The sequence below is a fragment of the Copadichromis virginalis genome, linkage group LG6 (genome assembly GCF_057382275.1).
Source record: "Copadichromis virginalis isolate Kocher_CV1m ecotype Utaka linkage group LG6, C_Virginalis_male_GT1.1, whole genome shotgun sequence".
Classification (NCBI taxonomy): Eukaryota; Metazoa; Chordata; class Actinopteri; order Cichliformes; family Cichlidae; genus Copadichromis; species Copadichromis virginalis.
Genome location: NC_140623.1, coordinates 12821163 through 12836889, shown reverse-complemented (window position 1 = coordinate 12836889; position 15727 = coordinate 12821163). Strand labels below are relative to the sequence as shown.

Genomic DNA, 15727 nt, shown 5'->3' with positions numbered 1-15727 from the left:
GGTGCACAGAAAAGTGAGTAGGAAAACCAGAAGAATAAAATGGAAAAACATTGTCCCAGATAGATTTTTCTAAATCAAATGTGTGAAAATGATCAAACATGAAGTCCAAACGTGGATGGAAAGGGAATGGGTTTTGCTTTTCTGTTGCAGAGAGCAATGGTGACAGTGGAGGCTGTGTTTTGTTTGTTTTCTTTCTCCCTCAGCGCTGCATCCACTCGTTTTGTTATAACAGCCATGCCTTCAGTGAAAGTGGGTGTTGTAAAATCACCAAACAGGAGGCATGACAGAAGCAGGTCAGGTCTGCTTCCTGGGGAGGTTCTCGTGCATCCCTCTGCAGAATATTTTTTCAACTGACCTTACATAATGTGAGTAAGTATGGAGCGTTGCACTTTTTTAACAGGGCATTAAGGGAAAAGTAAGGACAAGAGTTTTGTAAGTCAGCCCTTGACTGGTTATAGTCTGTTCAGATGCTGACACTACTAGAATAGAAAGACCCTCACACAATAACAATAATAATAATAATAACAACAATACTATTCATAAAGCGCCTTTCAAGACACCCAAGGACACTTTACAATAGGATAAAACACATAATGGAAAAATGACAAAATGAAGAACAATAAAACAAAAACACAAGATAAAATGAACAAACAGTGGGTTCACAGTAAATATGCAGATTTGCAGACGTATCACTTATATCTCATCTTTTAAGCTTCATTAAAATCCATTTTTCCCTCTGACGTACAAAGCATTTATGAAAGTAATCTGACTGTTAAAAAAGTAAATCTTAAAATTAGACATACACAGCATGCGCTGAGCTGGATGTGTAGAGACAGAGCCGTATGTTCTGGAAACTGACTAGAGAGTCAGTTTGGGAGATGAATCCCGAACCACTTTGACTCAGGTCTGCTGACACCAAAGATCAGAATAATGAAGATTTCTGGTCATTTCCAAGGTTCACCTGAATTGCTCAGACTGTGCACCCTTCACTGGCATGAGAAGCTATAGGTCCTGTTATCTTGGACACCATAAACACCACCTCTCTGTGTGTCCAGTATTCACATTTAAAACTATCAGAGCTTTTCACAAAGCTGAAGCAAATGTTTCTAGACCAGGAAAGCTTTCACTTGGGTGGTCTCAGAATTTCACTTTAGCTTTCCACAGATGATGTTGTTCTATTGGCTTCATTAGGTGACGGCCTCCAGCTCACACTGGAGTGGTTTGCAGCCGAGTGCGAAGCGCTGGGAATGAGAACCTCCAGTGCAACTGGAGAAATGTGGAGTGCCACTCCAGGTCAGGGTCCTGCCCCAAGTGAAGAAGTTTTTTTTGTATATCATGGATGTGTTCACGAGTGATGGGAGAAGGGAGCAGGAGATGGACAAATGGATTGGTGCAGTGATGCGGACTCTGCACCAGATCGTATCAATATACCGGTCGCGCTACATCCCTACCCTCACCTATGGTCACGGGTGTAGGTAATGACCGAAAGAATGAGATCATCAATACAAGTGGTGGAAATGAGCTTCCTCCGAAGGGCGACTGGCCTCTTCCTAGAAATGGGGTGAGGAATTCAGCATCTGAGAGGGGCTTGGAGTAGAGCCGCTGCTCCTTCACATCGAAAGGAGCCAGCTGAGGTGATTCAGGCATCTGACAAGACGCCTCCTGGGAGAGGAGTTCTGGGCATGTCCCCCCAGGAGGAGGCCCTTAGGTGCAGACCAGGACACACTGGAGAGATTATATCTCTCGGCTGGCCTGGGAAAGCCTTGGTTTTCCTTTGGACAAGCTGGAGGAGGGGGCTGGGGAGAGCGAGGTCTGGGGTTCTCTGCTTAGGCTGCTGTCCCCGAGACCCGGCCCTGGAGAAGCGGAAGGAACTTCATACAAAATCTGAGAACAAATAAAAAAATGATATAACTAAGCACGGTCCGCTGTCCTTCCACTTACTGTATGATTTTTCTCCCAGCAGTATTAGTGGTGTGCTACCTTAGAACAAATTCAAAGATAGTTTATATCACACATGACAATCTTTATAATACAATAGAATAGCCCATTATTGTTATTGTACATGTACCACGACTGGGATTTCCACATCAACTGCACAGGAATAAAATATAAATAGTAAGACAGCAGGAATAAATAACAAACGGGAGGAATACATAAAAATTAGACATACTATAGAGACGTGCAGTTTGATGATTAAATGCCAATGACCTATCAAATCACAACAGGATCCCAGCAGTGATAGGAGTTAGGATGGGACTCCCCCAGAGATGCAGATGGAGGCTTGGATGGAGCTCTGAGGGAAAGCGGTGAGACAAAGGTTACACAAATGAGAGTCTGACAGGCAGGATGACAGAAGAGCAATGAGCTTTAAAGTATATGGAATGGGAGCTGACAGGGGCAAGGAAAAACCTTTTAACAGGAAGAAATCTCCAGCAGAACCAGGCTCAGGAGCCAGTAGGGTTTGGGGAGAGGGAGACAAGACAAATAACATGCTGTGGAAGAGACTCAGAGATTAACAATAACTCATAATTAAATGCAGAGAGGTGTAGAAACACATAGTGAGAGTAAAATGGATGTGAGAAGGAAAATCATTCAATGCATCATGGGAATCCCCCATCAGCCTACACCTAATGCAGCATAACTAAGGGAGGCTTCAGGGTCACCTGATCTAGTCCTAACTATATGAAACTTTTAAGCCTAATCTTAAAAAGTAGAGATGGTATCTCTCTCCCAAATCTGGTTCCACAGAAGAGGGGCGTGAAAGCTGAATGCGCTGCCTCCCATTTTCATTTCATTTCATTTTTTTTTTCATTTATTTATTCATTTTCAGGCACAACAAATACCTATATTGAACATAAAATGCACAAAACAAAAAACAAAAATTGCCTGAAAAAGGAGTGGGACGAAGAAAACTTATTAAATCCCACCCCTATACTCACTCATCAACAAAAAAAACAAACTTCCCGCAGCTACGCCCATCATTGCATACAGACCCATCAACAGCCCCGGGCACATACAAGCATCTAAACGGCAGCTCGCAAACAACAATTAGAGCCTTCATAACTGAATACAGAATATATAAATTATAAATTGGATTACCACAGGTAACAGGCAGTAATAACTACAAGTAACAAACACACATACATATACATACATATATATCTACACACACATGTACATATGTGTACATACATACGCACACTTTTTTTTTTTTTTTTTTTTTTATTTTGGAATCCATACCAGCAATGGTAAGAGAACAGACATTACAGAGCACACTAAAAGCATCATTGAGTATACTGTGACCAGACCAACTGTTTGTAGGGAAATTTAAATCTATGAATATTTTTGCATTGTTTCAATTGTAAACTCAGACTGTTCCAGATTTTCACACCACATACAGACACACAAAAGCCTTTACGGGTTGTTCGAGTTCTGGGTAATTTGAATTCTCCAAAGCCTCTCACATTATAAACCTTTTCTCGAATTTCAAATCTAGTTTGTAAATTTGCCGGTAAAAGTTTAGTAAAAGCTTTATACAAAATTATGGATGTATTGTAATTAACCAGATCCTGGAATTTAAGTAACTTTGCCTGAAGAAAGAATTTGTGAGTATGATCTAGATAACCAGCCTTGTGAATAATACGCAGTGCTCGTTTCTGTACTGTGACTAATGGATTAGTTGTATTTTTATATGTGTTTCCCCACACTTCCACACAATATGTAAGATATGGAAGAACCAGGGTACAGTACAGAGTACGAAGTGCATCTTTATCAAGGTATGGTTTCACTTTGTTCAAAACTGCGAGGCTTCTGGAAATTTTGGTTTTTATGTGTCTGACGTGGGGTTTCAATCAATTGGTACACCTTCAATGATAATTGGTAATTCTACATTATATTTTAAATTACCAAAAAACATTGCTTTAGTTTTATTTATATTTAATGATAATTTATTTATGTCCATCCATTTTTTTATTAATTTTAGCTCCCTGTTTACGGTCATTACAAGATCAGTATAATCATCGCTACTGAAAAATATGTTGGTGTCATCTGCGAACAGTATGAGTTTAAGTACTTGAGAAACATCAAAAATATCATTTATGTATACATTGAAAAGTTTTGGTCCCAACACTGACCCTTGGGGAACACCACATGTAATACCAAGTTTCTCTGAGTGGTAATGCCCTATGCTAACATATTGTTCCCGACCCGTTAGGTAACTTTTTAACCAGTTACCAGCTTTCCCTCGAATACCATATCTTTCCAATTTATCCAATAATATTGAGTGATTGATTGTGTCGAAGGCCTTTTTGAGATCAACAAAAATACCAACTGCATATTATTATTTTACTTTTAAATACTCGAGGAACCAGAACTAAGTCTGAGAGCAAGTGCTGTAATGGGGTGATACAGTTCTGTAAGGTTTTTAAGAAAAGATGGGGTCTGATTATTTGATGAGAAGGACTCTTACTGCAGAATTTTGGATCAACGGAAGACTTTTCAGCTGTTTTTAGGACAACTTGATAATAATGAAACTAGTTTTTCAGCCTCACTCTGCTACAGGATGTTTCTAATTTTAGAGATATTGCCCAAATATCTCTTAGATAAGATTAAGACAATTCATTAAACTTATTATCTTGAGTGTATTTAGTTACCTTAGGTTAAACCAACATTATTATTCTATTTTGAAAATAACATATGTCTGATAAACCGCAATTTAACCTGTTTGCAATATATGTATTTTTCTTGTTCATTTTATGTTACATTTAAAAATATACAGCCTGTCTGCAGCAATGTTAACCAGGCTTAAAGCTGATGTTACGCTAATCTCCAAATCCTGACTCATGGTACAGGCCTCTGCTCTGAGCTCTCGCACGTTTTGGTTGGTTTTGTTTGCTTAGCTGTTTTGGTGTTGGCCCTCCCTAAAATATTTTTGAACTTCATGAGCTGTCTCTAAAAAGAAATTCAAATGCTGACAAAACTGGTACATGAACATAAACACCCTTCCTGTGGTTTTGCCTTATCAGCTTCAGTCATGTGTGACGCATGTGTGAAAAGTGCTTGACACCTCACAGAACGCACTTTTTAGAAAGTGAAAATGTTTGAACTTAGATAACTTTGTTTTTGTTTTTTTACATAAAACATTTATATATTACCTTAGTTTTTGTTCTGTGTGATTTTTAATTTAATAAAATGTTCCCTCTCATCTGACAGCACTCATCATGGGCATTAATGCCATTGTATTTTGGGACTTTTAACGATTTCTTTGAACTGCTCTTTTTCCCTGCATCAAAATGACGACCTTTCCAGAGACATTGATAGGCCTTGTCAAGTTAAAATACTTTGTATAACCTTCAGAACCAGTTATTACAGATGTGAGTGTGTATATATCAAATCAAATAAAAAAACATTTTTTATATACACAATCATACACAATATGACATGCAGAGAGATGCTTATAGCTGTGCAACTGCCGACCAGATAAAAGAATAAAACTAAATTTAAAAGTCAAGTATAAAAGTTAAAAATCAAAATTAAAAAGGTGTGCAAATCAACAGTGTGCACACTGACAGTGAACAGTTATGAGTTATGAGGTATATTACTGAAGTACATTGTTGTTGTTGTTGTTGTTAAGTGCTTGTGCAATGATGTGTAGAGATATATAGATAAGAATATTTCTGTTTGTATGTAAACTCTGGCCCAGTGCGGACTGAATAAAGTCTAAAATAAATTCAAACTTGTGACCCAATTCTTGTTTGTGTGTTTTTTAACAGCGTGTGCTGTACAGTCATTGCACCCTGGAAAAAGAACAGTTCAAAGAAATGATTAAAAACCCACAAATTACCAAAAGTTTCACACCCACGACGAGTGTGTGTGTAAACCTATCATGTAAATTATTTTGATGAAGAAGTTTAGTTTGCATTTTGTATCTGGTATTTGTAAAAGCACCACTTGTTTATGATATTCCTACCCAGTCTCACATCACACCTACACACACACACACACACACACACACACACACACACACACACACACACACACACACACACACACACACACACACACAGAGCAGCAGTTCCTTTAAATTTCAGACCTGAGCTGATCAGCTTCACTTTTGGACGACATCAGCTGAACATCATGTTTTGCTGTTGCATATTTTTGGCTGTTTCTTTGTTGCATTCTCTGTGTCACTTCCATGTGTCAGGCTACGGTAAGTTCTCACACATGTGGAGTTTTGTTACTGTGTTTATAAATGGCAGTTCTATTTTTTGCAATGGTCTTATTTACTGTACATTATATTAAACAATTAAATTATGTGATTTTCACATGTATTGTTTCACAATATATATATATATTTATCGTAATTTTCTTAATTTACTTTTCTCAGTATTGTGCCTTCCTTATTTTCTGTGTAATAGTTATCATCTATATCCTTTTAAGTGCCAGACAGTGCATAACATATGAAGTGATATACTGTAACTATATGTGTAGTACAGTATTAACCACTTTCTTAGCTAATGGAGCAAAGCCTGGGAGCTACTTCAGGCAGGCTCTGCATCATGTATCAATTTGTTGGTTTATTTAACGTTCACATGTCATGGTTTGAGTGTTTTGAGCGTTTTGAGTTTTCCTTTTGATTTATGATGCTTTGCTTTATCAGGATGTTTAGGTCAGAGTTTTGCTCCTCTAATGTTTTGTGTTATTTTGTGTTCACGTTTCCTTCCGTTACATTGTGAAGATGTTTTAATTTCATTCAGTTTAGTCTTGAGTTCAGTTTTTTTATGCTGTTGAGTTTATTTGTATCTGTTTTTTGGGCTCTGTCTCTTTCCTGTGTCTCCTGTGAGAGTCTGCCATGTCCTCTGTGTGTTTTTCCCCAGTCATGTCTGTGTTTGGTCTCGCTCCCTCCGTGTCTCGTCTCCCATAACTGTTTCCATGTTTCCCTCTTTGTGTGTCCTTCCTTTGTCTCCGCAGTTGTCTTGTGTCCATTTGCGTTCCTTCCTCCAGCTCCGCCTTCTCGCTCCATGTTCCCACATCCAGGTCTTGTGTTCCGTGTTCTGTGTTTAGTGTTTAGCTTTAGTTCATGCAGTTTAGTTTGTTAGTTAAGTCTCTGTTCTCATTTGCCTCTTATTTATATTTTCATTCAACCCAAATAAACGGCTCGCCTTTTGTTTAAACTCACTCCCTTTTTCAAGTGTCTGCATTTGGGTCCTCATAATCTCTCCACACTGTCCGACATCAGAATTTCTCATCTCTCTCTGTCGCTTACTGTGTAGGAAAGGGTGACTATGTCTTTATGACGCACAAAGCTGGAAGATTCAAGTCAAATCTAAAAGTTACTTTAAGACAATCAATGATTAATTATCATTATTAACTGCAAAGTCAGTTATCATTTAAATGCTTAGCAGGGCCTCAATTTGCTCTAAAACAGCCTCAGTTCTTCTTGCTCTTGAGTCCAAAAGATGTTGACAGATTTGTCCCATTCAGTCTAGAGATGGCATGAAACCACTTTTTTATGCCCGATACCGATACCGATATCATAAATTTGGATATCGGCCGATATGAATCTGATATAGTGTGTTTTTTAATCAATATAACTGTTTTTTTTTTAATATCTTGCTGCTTTTTGTATAAGTTCATACTCAAGTAAAAAAAAAACCAAAAAAACCCCACTAAAGCTATTCTGTTATACCTGTATGCAAAAAATGCACTGCTCCCAAAATATTTCATTAATCGACGTAATCAAGTTTAATTTGATGCAGTGTGAAAAAAAATGCACAGAAATACATTTTTTTTTCAAGAATAATTAAATAGATTCAACATCTTTCTTCAACAGAACTGCAGACTGCACAGATGATACCTTCCCAAAGGAAAAAGTAGCTTACTAGGGTGTATTAGACTTAATGGACTTCTATTCATTTTACATCAGATTAAAAATTTGGGTGTAAGATTCAGATAATTATTTATTAAAAGCTAGACATTTTAAATGAGAATAAGAAAGAAAAGTATGTCTTTGTGCCCCCTTCTCCCTGTTCATGCCCTATCGGCCCCCCTGGCTAAACTTTGCTAGATCCGCCCCTGCACAGTTACCAGCCGTCAGCTAGTAGAAAAAGATCCTGGTGTAGAAAGTAATATTAAATAAATTCTAACAACAGCTTATCAAGCTTAAACGTGCTGCTGTTGTTCAGCCGCTGGTTTCCTCTTCCTGGTGCAAAGTGGGCGATAAACAAACAAGAGAGACGGACTCGCGACAGAAAAGCCGATCAGCTGATCACTGATCAGTTTCACGATTGAAGTAGCAGCAGGAGAGGGAGGGGGAGACAAGAGGCAGTCCTCCATATATCGGTTGTTAAGCTTAACGTGGGAATGCTTTACAAACATTCAGAGATGAACTTACACACTTGCTTTACTTCTCTCTGGGATAACTTCCTCTGAGATGAAATGCAGGATTGGTAGCGAGGCTACAAATACACACAGCCGCTCTATCACGTGAGCACACTGCTCCGATGTGCTACGGTTATGAGGAGGGTTACGCCGTGTCGAAAGTTTTGTGAGGTGCTTTTTTGATATTTAATGGATCGGATTACATTTTTTATTTTTCTCCGATATCCGATCCAGTAATTTACGTCAGTATCGGACCGATACCGATACGTAATATCGGATCCATCTCTAATTCAGTCAGTCTGTTTTTGGTTTGGAGACACCTGTGAGAAAAGATGTTGGAAAACTTTAACTGTCCAGATTTGGTGGAGCCTGTCTCTCTGCAGCCTCTGATTTCTGTTTTGGCTTGTTGAAACCCAACATGCATTTGTGCTGCTGTAGCCTCGAGGACAGATGCTTTTCTGTCCAGCACAGTTGCAGGTGAAATCTAAATGACCATAGTCTGTCCTTTCTCCTCTGGCCTCAACAAGCCACTGTCTCTGCAGAAGTGCTGCTCACTGGATGTTTTTGGTTTATCACATCTTTCAGAGTTACTGAAATGTGAATCCCAGGAGATCGACAGTTTCAAATATAGTCAAACGTTATCACAGTTGAAGCGATCGCATATTTTCTACATCCTTATATTTGTCACAGACAGCTGATCGATAATTGTAATCATATTCTTAACTTTTCACTTTCATGGGAATTTCTCCCACCTGCTTCATGGACACCATCATGATCTCCTGTACATGAAAAAGCTCATCCTCAGACAGGGTGCAGGCTTCAGTCATTTGTGACGGGCTCAGATTGGACCTGCTACACTTATACATTGAAAGCAACTGAGGTGAGCAGGATGGATGGTAAATATTTTCCTTGCAAATAATTGCATGTAATGTTTTTTTCTTACAGATCCTAGCTGCACAGAGTATCCTGTGTTCACTCCATCTGCACTGGTAGTGAAGTACGGTGACCCAGCCAATGTTACATGTGTTGTATGTCAGAAGGACTGCAGTGGAGATGTTTCAGGTTTAGAGCACACTGTGGGAAAAGTTTCACAAAATGGAACCACGATGTTCTGGACAGTTGACAGACTGACTGAATGGGGCATATCTCTACAGTGCTATTATACCAATGATGCTGGCAATCAGTGTACAAGCATTCTGAATCCAACTCTTTATCGTAAGTATGCTTACTTTAGAAAATGAGACTTTTTAGTGGATTTTACATCATCTGTGATCTAAATTTAATCTCTTTGTGTAAATACACAGTTAGATGGATTCATACTCTCAGCGGTTACTGACTGACATCTACCTGTGTTACTCGTTCTTTCCCTGTCTTCTCAGAGCCTCCAGAAAGTGTCTCCATCAGCTTTGTAAACCACACTGAGATGATGTTTGAGAATCAGCAGTACACCCTGCAGTGTAGCGTACAGAACGTAGCTCCTGTTCAAAGCCTCACTGTGACCTTCTACAGAGGAAACACAGCACTGGGTCACCTACAGTCCAACAGTGAACAGAAGAAACCAGTGAATGAGACCTTCACCCTGAACATCACTCCCAGAAGAGAAGATGATGGAGCCCAGTACTGGTGCGAAAGCAAGCTGGAGCTGAGACCAGCTGGACCACAGAGCCCTCCAGTGGTGACATCAGAAAAGCTCCCTGCTATAGTTCACTGTGAGTCTGAGGGGGGGAAACAGATTTACATTTACATGTGTAATTTTCATGGCTCTTTATGTAATGTAAGAGGTTTCAGTGCCTCAAATCATTTTCCCCATTTGTTCAATTTTCCATCGGATTATGACGAGAATACAATTTCTATCCTAAGTCTCAGACTGAAGACACATCTCTGACCAGTGAGACTCTGATCTTTTAATATCAATATATATCTAATATACAGTGGGTACGGAAAGTATTCAGGCACCCTTAAATTTTTCACTCATTGTTATATTGAAGCCATTTGCTAAAATCATTTAAGTTCATTTTTTCCTCATTAATGTACACACAGCACCCCATGCTGACAGAAAAACACAGAATTGTTGACATTTTTGCAGATTTATTAAAAAAAGAAAAACTGAAATATCACATGGTCCTAAGTATTCAGACCTTTTACTCAGTATTTAGTGGAAGTATTTTGGGAAAGATGCAACAAGTTTTTCACACCTGGATTTGGGGATCCTCTGCTATTCCTCCTTGCAGATGCTCTCTGATTCTGTCAGGTTGGATATAAACGTTGGTGGACAGCCATTTTTATGTTGGGTTTAAGTTAGGGCTCTGGCTCGGACATTCAAGAACAGTCACAGCGCTGGTGTGAAGTCACTCCTTTGTTATCTTAGCTGTGTGCTTAGGGTCATTGTCTTGTTGGAAGGTGAACCTTCGGCCCAGTCTGAGGTCCAGAGCACTTGGGAGAAGGTTTTCGTCCAGGATATCCCTGTACTTGGCCGCATTCATCTTTCCCTCACTTGCAACCAGTCGTCCTGTCCCTGCAGCTGAAAAACACACCCACAGCATGATGCTGCCACCAACATGCTTCACTGTTGGGACTGTACTGGGCAGGTGGTGAGCAGTGCCTGGTTTTCTCCACACATACCACTTAGAATTAAGGCCAAAAAGTTCTCTTGGTCTCTTCAGACCAGAGAATCTTATTTCTCACCATCTTGGAGTCCTTCAGGTGTTTGTTTGTTTTGTTTTTTTTAGCAAACTCCATGAGGGCATTCATGTGTCTTGCACTGAGGAGAGGCAAAGAATGAACAATTTAAGTGGGTCTGAATACTTTCCATACCCACTGTACACTACCAGTCAAAAGTTTGGACACACCTTCTGAGTTAATGGCGTTTCTTTATTTTCATGAACATTTACATTGTAGATTCTTCTGAAGGCATCAAAACTATGAACACGTATGGAATTATGTAATAAACAAAAAAGTGTGAAATAACTCAAAACACGTTTTATATTATAGATTCTTCAAAATAGCCACCTGTTCCTTTGATTACTACTTTGCGCACTCTTGGCATTCTCTCAATGAGCTTCATGAGGTCGTCACCTGAAATGTTTTTGCAACAGTCTTGAAGGAGTTCCCAGAGGTGCTGAGCACTTGTTGGTCTTTTTGTCTTCGCTCTGTGGTCCATCTCATCCCAAACAATCTCGACTGGGTTTCGGTCAGACGACTGTGCACTCCATCACTCTCCTTCTTGGTCAAATAGGCCTCTCACAGCCTGGAGGTGTGTTTGGGGTCGTTGTCCTGTTGAAAAATAAATGATGGTCCAACTAAATGCAAACTGGATAGGATGGCATGTTGGTTTAGTGTGCCTTCAATTTTGAATAAATCCCCAACAGTGTCACCAGGAGAGCACCCCCACACCATCACACCACCTCCTCCATGATTCACAGTGGGAACTATACATGTAGAGACCATCCGTTCACCTTTTCTGCTTTGCACAAAGACGCGGCAGGTGGAAACAAAGATCTCAGATTTGGACTCATCAGACCAAAGCACAGATTTCCACTGGTTTAATGTCCAATCCTTATGTTTCTTGGCCCAAACAAATCTCTTCTGATTGTTGCCTTTCCTTAGTCGTGGTTTTTAGCAGCTGTTTGACCATAAAGGCCTGATTCACGCAGTCTCCTCTGAACAGCTGATGTGGAGATGTGTCTGCTACTGGAACTCTGTGTGGCATTTATCTGGGCTCTGATCAGAGGTGCTGTTCACTTGCGATTTCTGAGGCTGGTGACTCGGATGAATTTATCCTCAGAAGCAGAGGTGACTCTCGGTCTTGCTTTCCTGGGGTGGTCCTCATGTGAGCCAGTTTCCTCGTAGTGCTTGATGTTTTAGCAATATTCTGACTGACTGACCTTCAGTTCTTAAAGTAATGATGAACTGTCATTTCTCTTTACTTAGCTCATTGGTTCTTCCCCTAATATGAATTCTAACAGTTGTCAAATAGGGCTGTCAGCTGGGTACCAACCTTCTGCACAACACAACTGATGGTCCCAACAATAATTAAGAAGACAAGAAATTCCACAAATGAAAAATGACAAGTCACACCTGTGAAGTACAAACAGGTGAGCATCATGAAGCTCATTGAGAGAAGACCAAGGGTTTGTAACGCTGTGGAGAGTCTTAGAAAAATGCATACACTATTGGTCTTAGAGCCACAAATCGACCACGCCCAAAAAAGTGCTATAAAAAATTTATATATTAATATTTTTTTCCACTTTAAATTAGCCAATCTTTTAGACCTACTTCTCCTTGAAATATTCATGTCAAGTTTTAATTACATTTCGCGGATTTTAACCCTTTATATCCCGGTTTCGTCACATGAGCGCACTGCTTTTTTTGCCCCAAAAAACAAAAAACTTGAATATTTTCCAAAAAAAACATTTGAGGTAATATTCAATTGTTATTATAATTAGGCCTTTGGATGGACTAAAGATTGGCACCAAGAGTCATTTCGATCGCCTTTTATTTTTTTTCCAGGAGCGCATTTCATAAAATGCACACTATCGACCACGCCCAAAAAGTGCAATAAAAATATTAAATATTAATTTTTTTTTCACTTTAAATTGGTCAGTCTTTTAAAACTACTTCTCCCTGAAATATTCATATAAAGTTTTAATTATATTTTCGTTGTTTTAACCCTTTAAATTACAAAAAAACTAAAAAAAAACCTAAAAAACTAAATATTTTCCCAAAAAAACATTTGAAGTAATATTTGATTGTTATTATAATTAGGCCTTTAGATGGACTAAAGATTGGCACAAACAGTCATTTCGATCGCCTTTTATTTTTTTTTTCAGGACCAGAAAATGGTCTCCAGGCGGCAAATGCTCCTCCTCTAGGCCGAAATAAGTGCATGTTGCCGGGGTAAGTCGCAACGATCACCGGGGCACGATCACCGGGGACTGCTTTTTCCAGCCCACACGTCCGATACCACGTGACAACAAATACGTCATTTCCTGTTGACTAAAAAAAAAAGCACCCTCTCATGGTCCTAGGGACCCAAAAATGGTCCCGCACGATCAGCGGGCGAAGCCGCTGCAGCACGCCGGAAATGACGCTTCATTCCCCGCAGGTCTCTTTAAGCAGCCCGCTGTTTTCCAGCCCCGGGTCAAATGTGGAGCAAGGGCACCACCCGGTGGACAAATAAAAAAATTACAATTCTAAGGCCTCTTCTCCAAAACAAAAACGAAACCTAAGCCATCACCCAGATGTTAACGGTATAAATCCTGCAGTGAAAAATAGCGTTTATAATGGGTTTCAATGGGGCACAAATCGACCCTAGGATCAATAGCGTAAGTTTATCGCTAGCTTAGCCACTGAAGCTAATTTCCGGAAGTCATACTGAAATTTTAACAGTAAATGTGACCAAACTTTTTTTTGCAGACTTTCGCTATATTCCATTCAACACTGTGCAAATGGCAGGTAATCAAAATTTGAAAATAGCCACAAATAGCCACAAATCGACCCAAGACCCTCCAGGGGTTTTAACAAAGCAAAGGGTGGCTACTTTGAGGAATCTAAAATATAAGACATTATTTTTAGAGTTATTTATCATTTATTTCTTTGCTACATAATTCCATATATCTTGCTTCATATATTTGATGTCTTCAGTAAGTATCTACAATAATGAAAGTAGTAAAAATAAAGAAAAAACATTAAACGAGATTATGTGTACAAACTTTTGGTAGTTTTTTGGTGTATACTGTATATTATGTTTTGTATAAAGAGCAACACCCTGCAAGGTAACTGCAGCAGTTAAATATAATGAAGTGGAATAAATAGTAAAATATTACCCACTGAAAAATAAGTATTAAGTATACTAGCATACGGTGAAAGTGAAGTATAGTATAGTGTACTAGAGACAGTAATTTGATACTTTCCACTCTCCATGAATATGTGCTTCCACTTCAGTGTGGACACAAGGGGCATGCTCAGTCTTTATGTGATAGTCATATTGCCTTTGACCTTTATTATGTTTTTGTTATTAATTTAAGACCCCCTCAGTAACATATTTAAGATGAACATGATTCTCAAATCATCACAATCAACAGCACAGTTTGATCACTGATGTGAGCCGGTGACATGAACACATTTAAGCAGGTAACTTATCCAAACAAAGGAGTCTGATGTCAGACACAACTGTTAACTCGCTACTCTGACTCACATCTGGATCCAGAAACCACCATACGTATATGTGCATCATATGACCTAGAGGGGATAACATTAATTGAGAACATTTAGTAATAACTCCAGAAAGCCTCAGAGGCTAATTGTACACAGTTCAGCAGAGATTAAAGGAATTGTCTGACTGTCAAAACAATTCATGTGTTCATCAGTGAACATTCCTCTTTTAAATTAAAAATGGTTGATTTTGCTAATATATTGTGTTCTGTTTCTTCTTCAATAATCACACAGATGGGCCTGAGCTCAATGAGCCACCAAATCCAGATGTGATCACAATCACGGAAGGAGACACTCTACACCTGAACTGCTCCTCTGTGGGAAACCCCAGCCCCTCATACACCTGGACACTCCCATTAAATAGCTCTCCTTCCTACAGTGGCAGCGTTCTCACTATTAAATCTGTTGGGTTTGAGCATGAAGGACAGCATATCTGCACTGTGAGCAACACTGTAGGGACTGTCACCAAGGAGTTTAACATTGACGTACAAAGTGAGTGTTGTCAGATACTTCCTGGAAAATGAGTCACTGAAGATCAATCACAATATTTTCCTCTAGAAATGATACAGCAGTTGAGAATAATCCAATCTTTAATCCAAGAATTAAATTCATTGTGATTGTTTTGGTGTTTTTAATTTGCCTCGTGTATATTATTCTTCTTTTCTTTTTTACAGTCAGCTCCATCCCATACATAATACGTGGAACCTTACTGGGAGTTCTGGTCCTTGTCGGTCTGTCACTGGGATGCTACTGTAAACGCAAGCAAAGGGGAAACTACAAACTCAGTAAAATTATTGTTATTGACAGCTGAAGAAATGACTGAATGGTTAACACCTGATTCTGATTAGCAGCTTGTCTGTCTATCCTCTGTGAGCAAACTTCCTGTTTAGCACATATGCAAGGCAAGCTTTCACATTTCTGATCATTTCTGATCAACAGTTGATTTCTTTCTTTAAATATTACAGATATTTATACAGCTGTTGATGAGCTGTAGTCCCTCACTCTCTGTTTAGCCGAACTAAATTCATGGTTCTCTTCCAATTTTCTTAAACTCAATAGTAACACATCAGAGCTTCTGCTGGTAGGCACTAAACAACACTATCCAGAACTAATAGCTTTTCAATTACAATCAATA

The 15727-nt window shown here is 39.1% G+C and overlaps 1 protein-coding gene across 1 annotated transcript; it reads left to right on the top strand.

The window, feature by feature from the left end:
* Positions 1–1335: 1335 nt before the first annotated feature.
* LOC146707394 (cell adhesion molecule 4-like) lies at positions 1336–15403 on the top strand. The gene is made up of 5 exons (XM_085460757.1): positions 1336–1471; positions 9325–9594; positions 9759–10088; positions 14827–15084; positions 15267–15403. The coding sequence occupies exons 1-5, from the start codon at positions 1336–1338 to the stop codon at positions 15401–15403; spliced, it is 1131 nt and encodes a 376-aa protein (XP_085316883.1).
* Positions 15404–15727: the final 324 nt, after the last annotated feature.